The sequence below is a fragment of the Danio rerio genome, chromosome 16, assembly GCF_052040795.2.
Source record: "Danio rerio strain M-AB ecotype USA chromosome 16, GRCz13ab, whole genome shotgun sequence".
In the NCBI taxonomy this organism is placed as follows: Eukaryota; Metazoa; Chordata; class Actinopteri; order Cypriniformes; family Danionidae; genus Danio; species Danio rerio.
The window spans coordinates 48,910,001-48,929,583 of record NC_141036.1 but is presented as its reverse complement, the minus strand read 5'-3'; the positions used below and the strand labels follow the sequence as shown (position 1 = coordinate 48,929,583).

Sequence of the window (19,583 nt, the reverse complement as noted above, 5' to 3'; positions counted from 1 at the left end):
TACAGTAACCATTACTATATGCCTGAAAAATAAAATAAAATAATTAATGATTTGAATAGTTTATCAATCATTTACTAACTCATTTTAAATGATTATAAAAGCCACCAACTTATTCAAAACATAATAGTGCAAACTGTCAGATGCAGCACAGTGCTCATTCAGTAAAGGCACAGCTAAACAGATGTGTTTTCAGTCTTGATTTGAATGTGCCTAATGTTGGAGCACATCTGATCATTTCTGGAAGCTGATTTCAGCAGCGGGGGGCATAGTGGCTGAAAGCTGATTCACCCTGCTTTGACTGAACTCTTGGAACTTCTAGTTTATAATATCCTAAAGATCTGAGTGATCTGTTGGGTTTGTATTCAGTGAGCATATCTGTAATGTATTGAGGTCCTAGGCCATTTAGTGATTTATAGACAAGTAATAATACTTTAAAATCTATTCTGAATGTAACTGGCAGCCAGTGTAAAGACCTGAGGACAGGTGTGATGTGCTCTGATTTTCTGATTCTGGTCAGAATTCTGGCTGCAGCGTTCTGGTTGAGCTGCAACTGTCTGACTGTCTTTTTAGGAAGACCAATGAGGAGTCCATTACAGTAATCCACCCTGCTGCTGATAAAAGCATTAACAAGTTTCTCTAAGTCTTCACTGGAAACAAAGCATCTGATTCTTGCTATGTTTTTGAGATGATAGTATGCTGATTTACTGACTGCTTTGACATGACTATTGAAACTCAGATCTGACTCCAGAGTCACACAAAGATTCTTGACCTTATTTTTTTTTTACCTTTAGTGCCAAGGTACACATTCACCTTGAGAACCTCATCTCTGTTCCCAAACGCAATGACTTCAGTTTTCTCTTTGTTTAACTGAAGAAAGTTTTGGCACATCCAACAGTTCATTTCATTAATGGACTGGTAGAGGGTGTCAATAGGGCTGTAGTCATCAGGCAGTAAGGCTAGGTAGGTCTGAGTGTCATCAGCATAGCTGTGGTAGGAAATTTGGTTCTTTCTCATTATTTGGCTCAGAGGGAGCATGTAAAGGTTGAACAGGAGAGGTGCCAGAATCGAGCCTTGTGGGACTCCACATGTCATTGGTGTCCACCTCGACCTGTGGTCACCTATACTCACATGGTAACCTCTACCTTCAAGGTAAGATCTGAACCATTTGAGGACCGTGCCAGATAGCCCAACCCAGTTTTCCAGACTATCCAGAAGTATGCTGTGATCGACAGTGTCAAATGCAGCACTGAGATCGAGCAAAACCAGCACTGTTAGCTTGCCTGAATCTGTTTTTAGGCGTATATCATTGATCATCTTTATAAGGGCGCTCTCTGAACTGTGATGTGCTCTGAAACCTGATTGAAAATTGTCTAAACACCCCCTGAAGTATATAAAGACTTAAAAAGACAATCAGTAAGTATTTTGGAGACTCTTAAATAAGCCTTGAAACGTCATCAAAAGGATTCTAGTTTTAAATTTCAGTATATTATTGTTACTATGAATAAAACTTGATTATTCACAATAATTATTTTATTCTTTAATGCTAATATGGTAAAAAATAGGAAACTCCAGCAACAAATACATTCCCTGAAATAAAATAAACATCAACGCATATTGTTTTAATGCTAGAAATCTCCTACTTCCTAAACTAGCAATTTTCACTAGAGTGGGTGGTTTAAAGTGTGATGAATTTAGCCGGGGTTTAACACACTGACAGTCCAACAGTTACCTTTAGCACACTGAATCACAGCAAGCTGACAGCACATTAAAGAACCATGACACCACCCACTTTCGGTTAAGGTCTACCTCAGAATTTTTTCAAAAGAAGCATCTTAATGGGCATGGAGCTCCGCGAGCAAAGAGCAGGAGTGGGCGAGGCCAGCAGAGCAGGGGAGGAGGAGGGGAATGAACAACTGTTGTCAGTCGACTCAAAATGATACACAAACCTTGAGGAGACGCATGAGTTTATAGTTTACAAAGTTAAAATGCAAAGAAATAAACAGGAATTTAATGCCCTGCTACATTTGTCATTTGTAATTTTTATATACACATAACCACAATTTGGGTCTGAATGCAGACTCAGTGCCGCAGGTCTCTTGCCCTGTCTATTTTAACCATTAGCCCTGCTGGTAATCTGACGGATTTAGGCGAACACAGCAGCACGGCGATGTGTCTAAATGTGAGCGAACTCCTGATAAAAGACAGCGTCCGCCATTCTCCAATTCTCATGCTGCTCTCCTGACAAAAATTCTTGGTGCACACAAACAGCTTTGCTGTATCGGCCCTGACAGTGTCGCGGGAAAAAAACATGCAACAAACCCCATGGATCATGGACACAAACACAAACAACACTTCATGAACAGCTAAATACTGTGTGCCGTGGGTCCGTGGACACGGTCTCACCCAGTCATCAGCATAGGGTCACACAGCTTGGCACTGGCAGGTCTGTCTTGCCTTCGGAACGCACGCGCAGTCATGAATAATTAAGAAGCCGGCTCTTCTCATAAGATAAGAAAACTCAGCTATGAATAATAGTGAGAAACCGACACGTCATCTTTGCACTTGCAGTTTTGCGCTTAGTCGAGTTTTCCCCATAATTACAGCTAACAGGTGCTAACATTGTCTTAACTGATGCTCAACACACACAAATCTGTAAAATCTCAAAAAAAGTACCCAAAGGTTTCTTGAACCTTTAAGAACACTTTTTGAGAACATGCATCACTTTTATTCAAAACAGATAAAAAATAGCATAAGCCGTATTTTTTTTCTCCATTTTTATGCCAAGTGCAGGTGTCATTGTTTATACAGAGATAGATTATCTCTTAAACCCACTTCAACAAACCCTAAACACACTGCCTAAAATAAATGTTGACAGTAACAATAATAAAAATAGTAAGGACACAAAATAAATAAATAAATACATAAATAAATACAAAATAAATTAATTAATTAATAATTATTATAATAATGTAAATAAATAAATAATAAAATAAATAATTATAATAATGCAAATGCATAAATAAATAAATAATTATAATAATGCAAATAAATAATAGTAATAATAATGCAAATAAATAAATAAATAAATAAATAAATAATTATAATAATGCAAATAAATAAATAAATATAAAAACAAACAGCAAAATTGAATAAAATAAAATAGTAAATAATGATAATTATATAGAGGTACATTTATAGTGGTGAAATATGATAATAATAGTTGCAAAACATAGCAGAATTTGCTAGTACCTCTAATTGAATATTTAATTTTTTTCCAAGTGGAGATATATCATTAGATCTTGAATCCAGTGTGAAAGAAGTATTTTGGCCTTTAAATAAAAAGTACTTCTCAACTCTGGTATTTTGTGGATTGTCACAAAAAAAAGTTTGACACATTATAAATAGCCTTTTTACTGCAGTAAATCGATTTATCCTCAATAAATAATCAAATAATGCATCTCTTCTAAGAAAGACAGAAGGTAAAAAGAGAGGCATTGATATTTTCTGTTCATATATGCAAAGTGTGTGTGTGTGTGTATGTGTATGTGTGTTTATGCTGGACAGAAGCAGAACATGTCAGAGGCGCTTCTGAAAATATCTGGAGTCACTGTGCGTGAAGTATATGAGCAAGAGCTCTTCTGAGACTCTGACGCCAGCTGTTTTTCCCATCTCTCGCATCTCACTCCTTCATCACACACCCACACACACTCAAGGGTGCACGAAAGATGCTGCTTGGTCAGATTTTCTCCATCCATCCAACAAACTTATTCGCTTTCTCTCTCTTACTGCCTATTTCTCATGTTCTCTCTTTGCTCTGCTGCACATTTTCTAAAAGGATGATAAAACGGTGCTATTTAAAAACTATTTATATCATTATGACATACTATAGAAACTCAAAAGAAGACAATATATCTACAGCTACACTGTAAAAACATTTATTATGATCTAACCAGCTTTTTATTTTCAGTGAAACATTTTTACATTTATTTTTACAAATATTAAGTAAATTTTGAAGTAGTGTAATTATTAATGCTTCATTATGCTTATATTCTTATATATAAGCTTATGTACTTGAACATATAAAGAGTTTTACTTGAAGAATTAAGCAAATGCTACGAAGATTAGATTAACTAATGTCATAAAATATTAATTAAATATGACCAAAATTCCTAACTGATGGAATAGTTCTACACTGTAAAAAATTACTGTAAAATTTACAGTAACTTACTGACAAGTTTGGTTTCCAGTAAGATTGTAAATTTGCAAACAGACTGCAAATAAATGATTACAATTGTGCTGTATTTTAACACTATAATTGTAATTAAGTAATAGTGCACTTGTAAAATAATAGTCTTACTGGAAACCAAAATTGCTGGTAAGTTATGCAAGTTTCACAGTAAATTGTACTTATTAATTTACAGTGTGCTTGTAAATTTACAGTCTATCTAGGAACCAAAATTGCCAGTAAGTCACTGTACATTTTAAAGTAAATTGTAATTATTAATTTGCAGTGTACTTGTAATATTACAGTCTTACTAGTAATTAAAATTGACAGTAATGTACTGTAAATTTTTACAGTAAATTGTAATTATTAATTTACAGTGTGCTTGTAAATTTACAGTCCCACTGGAAACCAAAATTGCCAATAAGTTACTGTAAATTTTACAGTAAATTGTAATTATTAATTTACAGTGTGTTTGTAAGTTTACAGTCTTACTGAAAATCAAAATGGACAGTAAGTTACTGTAAATTGTACAGTAAATGGTAATTATTCGTTTGCAGTGTGATTGTAAATTTACAGTCCCACTGGGAACCAAAATTGAAAATAAGTTACTGTAAATCGTACAGTAAATTGTAATTATTAATTTACAGTGTGCTTGTAAAATAACAGTCTTATTGAGAACCCAAATGGACAGTAAGTTACTGTAAGTTTTACAGTAAATTGTAATTATTCATTTGCAGTATGCTTGTAAATTTACAGTCTACTGGGAACCAAACTGATCATTAAGTTCCTGAAGATTTTACAGTGAATTGTTAAGTGTGTATATTCTACATATAATAAGTCTATAATAAAACATATTGTACATTTATTTACAGGCTGTACTTACTTGAATATTTTATAAAAAATGGCAAATAAACAATTTACATTTCATGTTTTCAAAAGAACAAACCTAATTTGCTGGGAAACTGGTCCAAATTACACTCAAAAAAATGCTGGTTTGTTGTAACCCATGTGTCAAATATGGACAAACCCAACAGTTGGGATGAAAATGTCATTAAAATGTATTTTTTAATAAAAAACAATACCGGAATAAATGTATTGGTAGAACAAGCAGAAAAACCCAGTTTTCTTTAGAGCATAATTTAAATGGAGTTTTATGCAACCAGGGAAACCACTGCAGCTAGTTTTTGCCTCACATAATAAACAACACACAGATGACACTGTCATACTAAAATGGTAGTTTACCCAAAAATGTATATTCTGTCATCATTTACTCACCTTTTACTTGTTACAAATCAGTTTAAATTGTTCTTCAGTTGAACACAAAACAAGCTATTTTGAAGAAAGCTGGAATCCTGTAACCATTGACTTCTATAGTGTTTGTTTTTCCTACTATGGAAGTCACTGGTTAGAGTTTTTCCACATTCTTGGGAACATCTGTAGTAAGTAGATTTTCATTTTTGGGTGAACTATCCCTTTAAAAGATTGTGTACTACTAAATAAAACAAAGATAATTAATAAACATCCTAACACACATCCACGCGTGCACACACACATCACAAAAGCCCTCAGGTGCGACTGACATCTACAATTAAAGCAGTGAGTGTGTCTGGAGGTGTGTGATTCATGCGTGTTGGACACAGTTGACATGATGATAAATGTAAATGACAATGCATAAATTGTGTCCACATGAGATGTGTGTGTGTGTGTGTGTGTGTGTGTGTGTGTGTGTGTGTGTGTGTGTGTGTGTGCGTGTGTAAAATAATCCAGCCTTTGAATTTCATTTATAATTGCAAATTTTTAAATGTTTCAAATTGGGGTGGCATGGTGGCTCAGTGGTTAGCACTGTCGCCTCACAGCAAGAAGGCCACTGGTTCGAGTCCCGGCTAGGTCAGTTGGCATTTTTTTGTGTGGAGTTTGCATGTTCTCCTCGTGTTGGCGTGGGTTTTCTCTGGTTGCTCTGGTTTCCACCACAAGTCTAAAAACATGCACTATAGGTGAATTGAATAAATTGCCCATAGTGTATGTGTGTGTGTGTGTGTGTGTGTGTGTGTGTGTGTTCAGAAAAAAAATTGTATGGGCTGGAAGGGCATCTGCTGCATAAAACATATGCCAAAATAACTGGCGATTCATTCCGCTGTGGTGACCCCTCATAAATAAGGGACTAAGCCAAAAAAAATGAATGAATGTTTCAAATGAAAATGCAGTTTATAGATTGCTGCTATTACAATTCAATGTGTCTAGCATGAAAGACTTCATGCATATTTGCGAATATAATGATGCTATAACAAAGACATTTTAATAGCATCTGGGATTTAAAATGTGGATCTTGTCTTGTCTATTAGCATGTGCTGTGACCCACGACACAAGACACTTTCTAAGTTTCCAACATTTTGCGCAAGAAATCTATTGTGAATAGATTTCTGTTGATGAAAGCACCCAATATAATGCTATTGGGATCTTTTTTGACACATTTGGGTTAAAATATATCCTAATCAGGTATATAATGGAAGGTTTATTTGTGTATTGATGAGCACTCTTGTTTATCCTCTGTTCTTCTGTTTGATTCTTTGGAGTGGTGAGCAGTAACATTTTTTCTTAACGTATTAATCAAGCATTTGTATATCAAGTATCATAAAATGTAAAATGCACAAATATATTTCACAAAAATAGAAAGCAGGGAAAATACACAGAACCCTTCTTAGTGATTAAACGTTAATAATAGTTTTTCATAACAGAGCCACATATCAGACTGGAATATTGGATGATGGAAAATTATTTTAAATGCAATGATTGACATTAAAGAGCCACTATTATACATTTAAAAGGGTCATATTTTGGTTTTACAAGTCTCAAACAACAGGCTGATATGCATGCAAAGTCAAAAAACACTTTCATTGTCTTATAAGATGCATTTATTTTTACCTTATTATTCCAGCGACTCCTATTTGATTCATTCAGCAACTCATTTGTTCAGAAACCCCTCCTTAGCGCGAAGCTAATCTGCGCCGATTGGCACAATTAACTGACACAATTAAATACATCATTAGCAAGCTAGAGGAAACAAGGAGTCCACTTTAATCGTACTTACTTACACTCGTGAAGTGGAGGAAGAAACTGATCCATGAGCTGTGTACTGATAAAGTTCCTGTCAAGCTCTGACAAAGTCCCATTCATCAATAGTCTTTTCTGATCCTTCCCTTAACAAACGGCTAACTAATCCCCTGTTGTAAGCATGTAGAATACTGAAGCACTTGAACTGCACAAGGCTGGGCTATGATGCTGAGGTATTTTTGCAAAAACAAACCTAAACCACTGACTCTTCACAGCTTCATCTTTGGATTGAGAAAATAACACTAACTATTCCTCACACTTCCAATAATATCCGGCTGAGCACAGCTTATTCATGACTTGATTCAACCTGGATCTGCTACACTGTTTGTGGGTGGGGCCACAGGTTTTAATTTTCCCGGATTTGCGAGTGAGTGCAAGAATTGGGCGGGGCTTATGTTTCGTAGTGACCTCACGCCGAAATGGCCAAAGACTCGTTATCAAAATGATTCATTTGAAGCACTATGAGTCGACTCTTTTATAAATGAATCAAAAGTTTTAAACATGATGCACTTTCAGATTTAAGCCTTATCTGGATATTTCACTTCACTTAGAGCTTTGTTACACAATACATGGAGGTCATTTTTAAAAATCCATAATAGGGGCTCTTTAAAAAGAAATTCCCATAGAAAACGGCAATTGAAATTGTAAATAAAATTTCACAATATAACTGTTCTTATTCTATTTTTGATCATATACTGTAAATGCAGTCGTGTGCACAGAAATTAAAACCTAAATTAAAGGTGCAGGTGTCTTTTTTTTTTTTTGCCGGTTGAAAGTCTCTTCACAGTCCAACAGTAATGATTACAGTAAATGATCTAAATGTATTTATATGTATTTTTATATTCTGGGTAAGGCATAAAACTAAAAAATGTTCATCTAGTTAAAAATTGTTGGGTTGAAATTTCCCATAATTCTAATAAGTAGCCCAAACTTGCTGTCAGCAAATACATTCAATTCAATTCAATTCAATTCAATTCAACTCAATTCAGTTCAATTCAATTCAATTCAATTCAATTCAACTCATCTTTATTTGTACAGCACTTTTACAATCTAGATTGTGACAAAGCAGCTTCACATAGAAGATTATAGTAAATTGAAACAGAGTCAGACCAGTTTTAGAGTTTAAGTTCTGTTCAGTTCAGTTCAGTTCAGTTCAGTGTGGTTTTAATATTCACTGCTGAGATTCCAAACACTGAAGAGCAAATCCATAGATGCGCAGCTCTTCAAGTCCCAGAACATGCAAGCCAGTGGCCATTGGCGAAAGTGAAGGATAAAAACCTTGAGAGAAACCAGGCTCAGTTGGGCACGACCATTTTTCCTATGGCCAAACGTCTTGTGCAGAGCTGCAGTCTGCAGACGGCAGGGGAGACACTGTTTTAAAGATACTATGCTAACCGGTTAGCATTTTGGCAGGTCACCTACTGCACCTTAAATGTTGATACAAATATATAAGTATTAATGTTTCCAAACTTTAGACTAGTTTATATATGAAAAGTTCAGATGCAACCTCTAAATGCCATCTCAAACTTTCTTCTAAAATGAGCATTTTAATCCGGCTCCTGTGTAATCAGAAGGTTCAGTAATTTCATTTTATGGCAAAGAATAAGTTATTTTCATGTTTTCAAAGTAAAAAATAGCTCAATATAAACAAAGGAGACTGAGAATAATGCTCATTTTTGATAGAAATTTCAGACAGCACTTAGAGATTTTTGCATCTAAACTCTTCAAATATACAGTGCTCAGCATAATTAATTTTCAACAACTCATTATGAAAATTAATATTTTTTCTTAATTTTTCAGTAAATATAGGCAATGTCTTTAGGTGTATTTGAACAAAACAGATTTTCTAAACAGATTTATTTATTCAAATGATATTTTAAGTCACTGAACATCTGTAGAAATAAAAAGATAATAAATCATGCAAAAAATCATGCAAAATATTGCAAAAAAATTTACAAAATGCGAAATTTTAACAAAAAATTTTTGTTTTGTTTTGTTTCTCTTCACATTTGCTTTTTTTTTTTTATTGTATTTCATATTTTTCCCTAACAAATATATTTGAGCTACAAATCTTTGGACCCTTATAATTATTTTGTTAGATTACCTCTAGATTTGGCTTTAGTACTGAGTAATCGAATGTATACAGAATTATAATATTTTAACGCAACCTATAGTAAATATTAATTTAAATAAAAGATTTGTCAGGGGTGTACTTATTTATGCTGAGGACTGTGTATAAACACACACACACACACACACACACACACACACACACACACACACACACACACACACACACACACACACACACACACACACACACACACACACACAAATAGATAGATGTTTTAATATCTAAAATTTGCAAATGTAATGCATGATGCTCACTCAAAACAGTCCAAATAATAAATAAAATATATAAATGTATTTGTTGTTTTGATTTAGATGTTAAATGAGTGTAATGAAAAGCTAATGTGGAATTGATCATGCATTCATCAAAGATTTGACAAGCTCTGGGTGATCTTGTCATGATTCAGAGGTGAGCTTGTGATTGTCTGGTATCTGATCAGAGGTGCAGCTGTCTGTTCCCATCGCCCCCACATCAGCGATATCTGACTGATTTTAATGCTTCCTTTCTGCCACATGCTCCGTCGTCACAACGACACAGCGTGATTGAAAAGCAGAAAACCCATTTGGCCCGACCGCTTTAATCAAACACACTCATTCATTATTCACAACGCGTGAGAGGGTGCAGAGGGCAGGCCAGAGTGTGTGTGTATGTGTGTGTGAGTAGGACTATTGAAGTCAGTGCACATTAAAACAAAATATTAAGAACAAAAATGATACCAATATGTTAGTGGGATGGTGTTGAGACTGCCAAACTACGCAGCAATAATCAAACTAAAAGAAAAGGTCTCAGCTGGAAGCCGGAGAAAAGCCAAATGCACACAAAAACAAAGGCACAAACAAGTTAAAAAAATTCCGGGCACTTTAGAAATGGGTGAGAATAGGTGAGAGAATGAGAATGAAAGAATGAATTGGTTTCCTAGCTGGAGACTGGGAAAGTAATCTGGACGCAGGTCAGTCAGGACGGGTCCAACTGCCAGCTCTCCATGGGTGCAGAGGAACAAACTGAACAACAAAACACACTTTTGTGTTTCTCTCAGCTGTATTCATCTAACAACAATATTCAGAAGTACAGAAGCAATCAAATCGGAATAGAACATAAATCGACAAATAACTTTTTCATTTTAAAGTTGAGAATAAGATGTTAACTTTGGTAAGAACATTATGGCCCAGTTTCACAAACAGGGCTTAGATTAAGCCAGGACTAGGCCTAAGTTAAATTAGGTTATTTAGGCCACATTTATTAAAATGGCTTTAGAAAAACATATTACTGGTGTGCACCTGAAGACAAAAAATTATACTGATATATTTCAAGACATCTCACCACAAGTTATTTTGAGCTGAGACAGCTCAAACATGCAATTTAATCTTGACTAGCCTTAAACCTTGTTTGTAAAACCGGGGCTATAGGTAATAAAAGACATAATTTTGGGAATTGTTCAAACGTTTTTGTATAAATATCCTTTGATTTAGAGAAAGCAGCTCTGTAATATTGTGTTTTTGTTCTAGACATGTTGTAATTAAGATGCCTTTAATTAAATTGTTGACTTTTTGATCTTTCAGCCTTAATATTGTAAACATTTCAGATTTTACAAACTCCAAAACAGAAAAGAAGGAAACAATGCTGCAGCAATATTATATATATATATATATATATATATATATGTGTGTGTGTGTGTGTGTGTGTGTAATTAAAATATTTCACATGTAAAATAATCAAAATTATCTAAAATACTTTATTATCAACAACTTTAACTATCTTTACTATTTTTTTTTTCTAACTATGAAAAATGTATGTCATAAAACGCCTCATAACCTTAATATCACTCATCTAGATTATCCTTATTGATGCTTTCGTATGCATTTAAAGTGCTGGTTGGCTCACAAGTAGAAAGTTATATAGCCAAGTTAGAGTTTGATTATGAGGAAATAAACTAACTCTCTACACATTTTTTTAATTATGTAAATAAGTTATCATAGAATAAGAATATGGGAATAGATTTGTCATATATGTCATATGCGTAGAACCAAATACAGTGGTCAGCATATATTAAGTACACAGCACACAAATCTTTCTTTTAAATTGATATTTTTAATAGGAAGCTATCCAATATTATATTTGTGCATATACATTCAATTAGTCAGTACTAAAGCCAAATCTGCTAATCTAACAGTATAACTTATGACAATGGTCCAAAAACTAGTACACGCAAATATATGTTATAGTAAAATATTAAATACAAATTTAAAAAAGAGAAAAAGTCAAATTTTAATTTAGTTGAAATTTTGTAGTTTGTAATTTTTTTTGCAATACGTTGCTTTTATTTCATTGTATTGTCTTTAAATTACTAAATATGTTTGGTGACTAAAATATTATTTGAATAAATATATCTGTTTAATAAATCTGTTTTGTTTAAATGCACCAAAATACAATTGCCTATATTCACTGAGAAACAGATACAAATATTCATTTTCAAAATGGAGTGTACTCAATTATGCTGAGAACTGTTATTACAAGGTGACAATATAATACTGAACAAGACCAGCCACATGCAGACAGCGAAAGAGAATAGACAAGTATTATAACCTGTATGAATGGCTCAAATCCAAAATCTTGTAAACAGCCTACGCTGACGGGCTTTTAAGGTATCAGAGGTGTGATCCTGACGCGACGCTGTTCACGAAGGTAGGCAGCATGATTTTTCTTTTAAGAAATGTTCTGAGCAGCACTGCATGTAGAGCAAATTATACTGTGTTTATGGTGCATACATTAAGATATATTAGAGCTGCACGATACTGGAAAATTTTTTAAGATATAAAATATAAGATATTTTGTTTTGCCATGATAGAAAGTTGAAGACAGAATTAATAGCCCCCCTTTGATTTTTATTGTTTTTCAAATATTTCCTAAATGATTTTTAACAGAGCAAGGAAACTTTCACAGTATGTCTGATAATATTTAAAGTTAAGTTTTATTTGTTTTATTTTGGCTAAAATAAAAGCAGTCTTAATTTAAAAAAAAAAAACTATTTTAAGGTGAAAATTATTAGCTCCTATTTTTTTTCCTTTGTCTACATAACAAACCATCATTATACAATAACTTGACTAATTACCCTAACCTGCCTAGTTAACATAATTACCCTAGTTAAGCCATTAAATGTCACTTTAAGCTGTATAGAAGTGTCTTGAAAAATATCTAGTCAAATATTATTTACTGTCATTATGGCAAAGATAAAATAAATCAGTTATTAGAAATGAGTTATTAAAACCTTTATGTTTAGAAATGTGCTGAAAAAAAATCTTCTCTCCGTTAAACAGAAAATGGGCAAAAAAAATAAACAGGGGGGCTAATAATTCTTACCTTAACTGTATATTGCGAAATGAATAAAATAAAATTTCACCAGATTTGAATAGCTCTGTTTGGAAAGAATTCGCTCATTTAGATCGACTGGGATGATCAAGTCTTCTTCTATGCAGTGCATTTGCATAAATTACAATAAATTACAAGCAAAAATAAATGAATAAACAGTGCTTTATGTTTTTTTGGAGAGTATTTAAGTACGGAAATTGAACAATCAAATGTAAAACAATACGGTCATCATTGTATAAATAATTAAAAAAAACATATTTTTTTTCTAAAATCAGAATCTTTAATAAATAATCTAATCCTGCAACTGTCAGGTTCTGTGTTGTGTTCTATGTGCTAATGTTTTGGTCATGTGATTCCTTTGTTCAGTTTTCCCGCCTGTTGTTTGTTTCAAGAGGTTCATCAGGGTTTCTCCCCTTTATGTAATCAGTTTAATCATTTCCTGTGTTTAATCAAGTTTAATCATTTCCAGTTTAATCAAGTTCTGTGTTTTGTTCGATCCAGTGTAGTATTGCACGTCTTTTGAATTGTCTTCCTGTGTGCTCCTATGTGCGATTCACGTGTTCCAATTTTCCTCGTAAGTGTCATTGTTAATAAATATTCATGTTTTCATAACTTCTGCGATCCAGTGAGTCTCTTTATGAGAGAGTGAATTCATGACAGGAGTTAGTTGTGACAGCAACGTGACTGTTGCAGATACACACATTGCGATATTAATGACATTTGTAACGCAATTGTTGTTTGCTAATTTCAGCTTGGCGCAAGAGTCGTTTTGAGCCATGCTGTTTATATAGCAAATGCATTTGCGCTCATATGTGCGCCCATATGCGTTCTGGTCTAAAAAAGGGAGGTGTGTTTGGGTGTATTGCTGGCGCGTTGCTATTTTGAGAAACTATAATAGATTTTTCAATAGACCAGAACAAAGCCGGTCTATTGTCCAGCGCAAAGCGCTGTTGTGCACCTCGCTTACAAACTGCTTGCTATTCAAAATCTTTACATATGAAAAAGAATTAAAATATTAAGGATATATAAAGGATATAATAAGGATATATATAGGATATAAATATAAAGGCTTTTCTAGCCTACATAAATAAAAAAAATTTTTTAAAAACACTGCTTTTATGCCTTCTTCATCCCGGGAGTTTTTTTGTTGTTGTTGTTGTTTATTCATTACAATTTTTTGTATAATGCTATTATTATTAGCAGTATTATTAAGTATATCTATATTTATATTTGTTTTATTAAAAACAAGCTAAGATTTGCCCACCTGTCAGGTTTTAGACCAAATAGGGCATAGCATGTGTATTAGGATATAACTCAGTTTTTTGACCACACTTTGTTATTATTGTTCATTTATTCGTTTGCTGGAAATTAAAACTGAATTTAGAAATAGTTTTGAAACTAATATTTGCGCTTAACAAACTAAATTAATTATTTATAGGCTAATTGATGTCTGTGCATACAAGGTTTTCCTATCCACGAGAGTGAAAGTGAAAGTTAATAGTTTATCTCTCATTCTTGCGCTGTAGATGCTCTGTTTAACGGTTTTCTTGCTAGTGAAACACTCAGTTTTTCCACTTACAAAGTCGTCATGTAAATAGCAAATGCACCATGGCGCGACGCAACTGACTCTTAAAGGGATGGGAGATGAGACTCTGATTGGTTTATTCTCAAAACACACCTCATTAGGAAAATAAGCTCAACCCTTTTAGACCATGTGCCACGGCGCAAAGCGGATTTTTCCATCCCTTATATGAGCCAAAGAGGATTCTGACACGGCCTGAATGCGTTTGCGCCTGTGCTTTGCACTTTGCGCATGGACCGTCAAAATAGAGCCCTATGTGTGCAGTCCACATGACAAAAATTGTGACATTAACACAGCTCACATACACCCCATTTTTTCTAAATATGCATATATGTATTTAGAAATGTTTTTACTCATTTATTTCCCCACAAGGTTGAACTGAGCTGAACACTGAACTGGGATTTGTCAAACATTCATGTCCATAAGCGCTCAAATGGTCAAACCTATTGAAGGCTGCATTCAACTGTACAAAACAAAGTATACCATACATTGCCCATTATTAGAAAATCTAATCCCATATTACGTAAAAAAGGTGATGCCCAGTGTCAGCACTATTTCTCTCCAAAAGTTATGCTCAACACTCATTCACTTTCCTTTCGGCTTTCAGTATTTTTTTTTTTTTATTAGAGTCGCCACAATGAAATGAACCACCAATTACTACTCCAGATACATAGCGGATGTCCAGCCACAACCCAGTGCTGAGAGTACAACCCCAAGTACTGTTAAACACCCACACACTCTCTCATTCACACACTATGGACTGTGGGGAAAACCGGAGCAAGCGGAGGAACTCTACAGAGACATGAGGAGAGCTTGCAAACTTCACACAGAAAGGGACTCGAACCATCGACCATCTGTGAGGCAGCCATACTAACCACTTAGCCACTGTGCCACCTGTGCTCAACATAAAAAGTTTTTTTTACTGGTTTAAACTGATTTTCGGCTGTACTTTAATGCCTTCATATCTGCAGTAATCAATGAGGGCACCTATTTGTCGTTTGTTGTCATTACATCACTCCTTTAATTTTTTTTGACAGTGAGACAGCAGTTTAGTTTTGTGGACAAACTAAACAATTCCCTGAACATGTGGTTAGAATAATCATGCTGGACAAGTACAGTATGCACATCCTGTAATAACACAATATGCTTTACATGCACTGCACACACATACCGTAGCACTTGAGTAAATACTGAGATATGCGAGAATAATTTTCCCTTATGTTTGTGTGTGATGAGTGTATTTAAATTAGCATTAACCTAATAACCTTTAGAACACAACCCAATGTAAATGTTTCTGCATTTTCAAACCCATTTGTGTAGGATTTGTATAACTAAGTATGCAGTGCAGTATCTAAGTTTGACACCCAGTGGTTGAAGTAGGTATTGCAGGCCTGGATCAAACACACGCAAGTGCAGGTTGCCAGATTGTGAGGAGTGTGCCTGACTATAGAGTCTAAGTAAACTAATTTTGAGAGGATCACATGCTTATAATTGCTTGGAGCTGGTCCCACACTATTCAATTTATGATTCACCAATCAGACGACTCCTAAGCCACTATAAATACACTAAGTTCTATATAACAGCCTTCTTCATTTTGAAGAACCCCCCCCTTCTACCCCTACTCCTCCTCCGTTCCTAGATGGGTGGCACGGTGGCCCAGTGGTTACCACTGTTGCCTCACAGCAAGAACGTCACTGGTTCTAGTCCTTACCAAGCCAGCTGATGTTTCTGTGCAGAGATTACATATTCTCCCCGTGCTCACGTGGGTTTCTCCCGGGTTCCCCGGTTCCTTCCCACTGTCCAAAAACATGCAACTAATCCAAATCGGCACCATAGACGTGCTCCTAGTAAGTAGTTATCTCTTGAGAGCAATCGCTATCTATACATTATTTTTAAGGCAGGGGAGTTCTCGAATTGTACCTGAGCTCAAACTCCCCTCTTGCCTTGCAAACAGGAAGGAGCCCCGGAGCTCAGGGCTCTCTCCCTGGACAGCATCCCAAACAAGCTTTACTATCAATCATCGGCTAAGTGTGAACTCTTGAAAGGCAGATTTAAATTGTTCTAACAAAAAGCAACGGCAAACAATAGAAGGAATATTTTCCATATTAACAGTTTTTGTTCTAATCAACAGCAGAAATTTATTTTTTAGAAACGGCTTCTATTTCTTGCAGCCCAACAACAGGATAAACTGACTATGATCACCTCAGGTACACTTAATGTGCTTTATTCAGTGTTAAATGCTAATAATGCGAGTTTGAATGCCATTTTACATGACATTTATTGCCATACTACTGAAAGCAGCAGCAGATCACCTCAGATCTGGAAAATAAACCTGTTTGAAATTCAACTTTAAAACTGTGAAATAATGCAAACCAACACATATGAGTAATTCAGCACCTACATTTAATAATTTTAAGAGGTTTAATATGTATTAATTAGATGTTCAACCTTATCATTTCAATGGAGTGCAGTAAGTGCACTATTCTGTGCTTCTAAATGGCTGCGATTAAATTTCTGTCATGTTGTGTCTAGTGCAAACAATTAAACTGCATATCACTGCAAATCTCGTCAGGTAGCGTGTTGTTAGGATTGGTATTATTCTTATTTTTAGGTTCATATTATTTATTAATTAATAATCTCATGTGGAACTGAATCTCCGTCTCATTTCGCAGTCTGCTATTGCCCACTGGAGGTCGCATTTCAGTCAGGGATGCATGCTTTCAGAGCTTTTCTGAATGAATGAATGAATGAATGAATGAATGAAATACACGGTTTTCCACCAAGCAACCTGAGGTGTTGAAATTTAATTAGCTAAACTGGCATTAGGTGGGTTAAAAGAACCAAAACAAAGGCAGCTTTCCAGCATGTAACACACATTTTCAAAGCAGAATATCTGACTTCAGCATTGTTTTTCAGATAAACAAGAATATTCACTTGGCATATTTCTTAAATATCTGCAAACATATGATGGTGTTTTTATGCTTAGAAGAGTGAAAAATTTACATGCAGCATCTTTAATATATTATATAAAATTATATTATAAATTATTATATATAATAATGCTATTTATTTGGTGTTATCATTATATGACTAATATCTTGTGTTTAGTTTAGCTGATTTTATTTCAAGTAATGTCATTTCTAATGTTTTTAGTTTTAGTTAGCCATAATAAACTACTACTTTAAAATTCCAGCAGCACAACACAAACACTCAACATTCACAAAAACTTACAAAAACAGAAAGGGAGTTGCATATTAAAGCCAGATTTTCTCTCCACCAAGATGTTTTAGGAGAAACAAACAGACACTGAGAGAGAACACTGAAATATTCATGATACATTATTATAATGAGATCAAATCTGCTGACTGGGACTCTGTCTGGCACCAGTGTAAAGTACAGAGGCAGTTGTGGTTGTAGCAGTAAGAGTTAATGGACTGAATGTACACTACCAGTCAAAAGTTTGGGGTCAGTAGGACTTTTAAATGTTTTAAAATGAGCTTATCCTGCTCATCAAGGCTGCATTTATTTAATCAAAAATAAAGTACAAATAGTAAAATTATGAAATGTTATTGCACTATGAAATAACTGTTCAAATGTAGTTTATCATTTTATTTAATCATTGATTCCAGTGATTCTGAAGATAAATTTTCAGCTTTATTACTCCAGTCTATAGAGTTACACGATTCTTCAGAAATCACTCTAATGTTATTTATTATTATTATTATCATCATCATCATCATCATCATCATCATCATCATCATTATTATTATTATTATTATTATTATTATTATTATTATAGTTGTTGTTGTTATTATTAACAACAATAATAATAATAATAATAATAATAATAATAATAATAATAATAATAATAATTGCTGGAAGTTGGTGGTTCATTCCGCTTTGGCGACCCTGGATTAATAAAGGGACTAAGCCGACAAGAAAATGAATGAATGAATGAATGAAAGTAATATTTGTTTCTTTAAAATAAATGAACTTAAAACTAACCATTCAAAATAATAATAATAATAATAACATTTTTCTTTTTTTAATATATAAATACTATATTATTTATTTAATATTTTTTTTAATACACAAACGCACACTGCAATTTGTTGTTAGCCACAAGACAAAGTATTTTCTTTTTTAAATTTTTCCCAAATGATGCTTAACAGAGCAAGGAAATTTTCACAGTATTTCTTATAATATTTTTGTCTTCTGGAGAAAGTCTTTTTTTTTTTTGGCTAGAATAAAAGCAGTTTTTAATTTTTTAAAACCACCTTAAGGTCAATATTATTAACCCCCTTAAGCATGATTACGGAACAAACCATCATTATACAATGATTTATCTAATTACCCTAACCAGCCTAATTAACCTAGTTAAGCCTTTAAATGTCACTTTAAGCTGTATGGAAGTGTCTTGAAATATATCTAGTAAAATATTATTTACTGTCATCATGGCAAAGATAAAATAAATCAGTTATTATAAATGAATTATTAAAACTGTTATGTTTAGAAATGTGTTGAAAAAATCTGCTCTCCGTTAAACAGAAATTCTGACTTCAACGGTATATAATGATGCATTTTGGATTCAAAATCTAAAAAAATAACAAAATGCTAAAACAGCCATTACTTGACTGGTCAACCAAGCAACTCTGCAGTCTGCAAATAATGACGTTTATCAGTATTAAGACAACATGTAGCATAGGAATTCCTGACAGCAAGTGAAAAAGCGAGCAGAATATGACATGATCAATAGAGTGGTCAGGACTTTCCCAATCCTTCAGCATAAATCAACAGCCATTATGATCATAGCAGTCCATCAGCTGCAACATAAAACCTCTCGCAAATAGATCTGACGGCCATTAATCATACGACTGGGATACTTCGCAAAAACACACTTTTTCTGAACTCATACAGGAGCATGACACCATGAAAGCAGATACTCACTGGTTCAGCTCTACATCTAAAATGAAGGTCTGTCCAAAAGCTTGCACCTGGAAGCTCGCCTGAGCAACGTGGTTCTGTTAAAGAGATAAAACAAAGTTAAATTCGGTCATAAGAACATCTCACATGAACTGAGAAAAACTGTTATTATTGTTATTGTCTGTTCTGTAACTTTTTGTACACTTAATGCATGCTTGCTGAATTTTCTTTAAAAATACAAAACA

General features: G+C 34.1%; 2 protein-coding genes across 5 annotated transcripts in view; both read right to left on the bottom strand.

The window, feature by feature from the left end:
- Positions 1-19,583, bottom strand: part of dpy19l1l (dpy-19-like 1, like (H. sapiens)) — a 754,017-nt gene that overhangs the window by 237,325 nt on the left and 497,109 nt on the right. The window lies entirely within an intron of this gene.
- Positions 1-19,583, bottom strand: part of adam22 (ADAM metallopeptidase domain 22) — a 130,623-nt gene that overhangs the window by 103,977 nt on the left and 7,063 nt on the right. For all 3 annotated transcript variants that reach the window (XM_087287689.1, XM_087287690.1, XM_087287693.1), the window contains exon 3: positions 19,363-19,436. In XM_087287689.1, the coding sequence (XP_087143815.1) occupies positions 19,363-19,436 (74 nt within the window). The remainder of the gene's footprint in view (positions 1-19,362; positions 19,437-19,583) is intronic.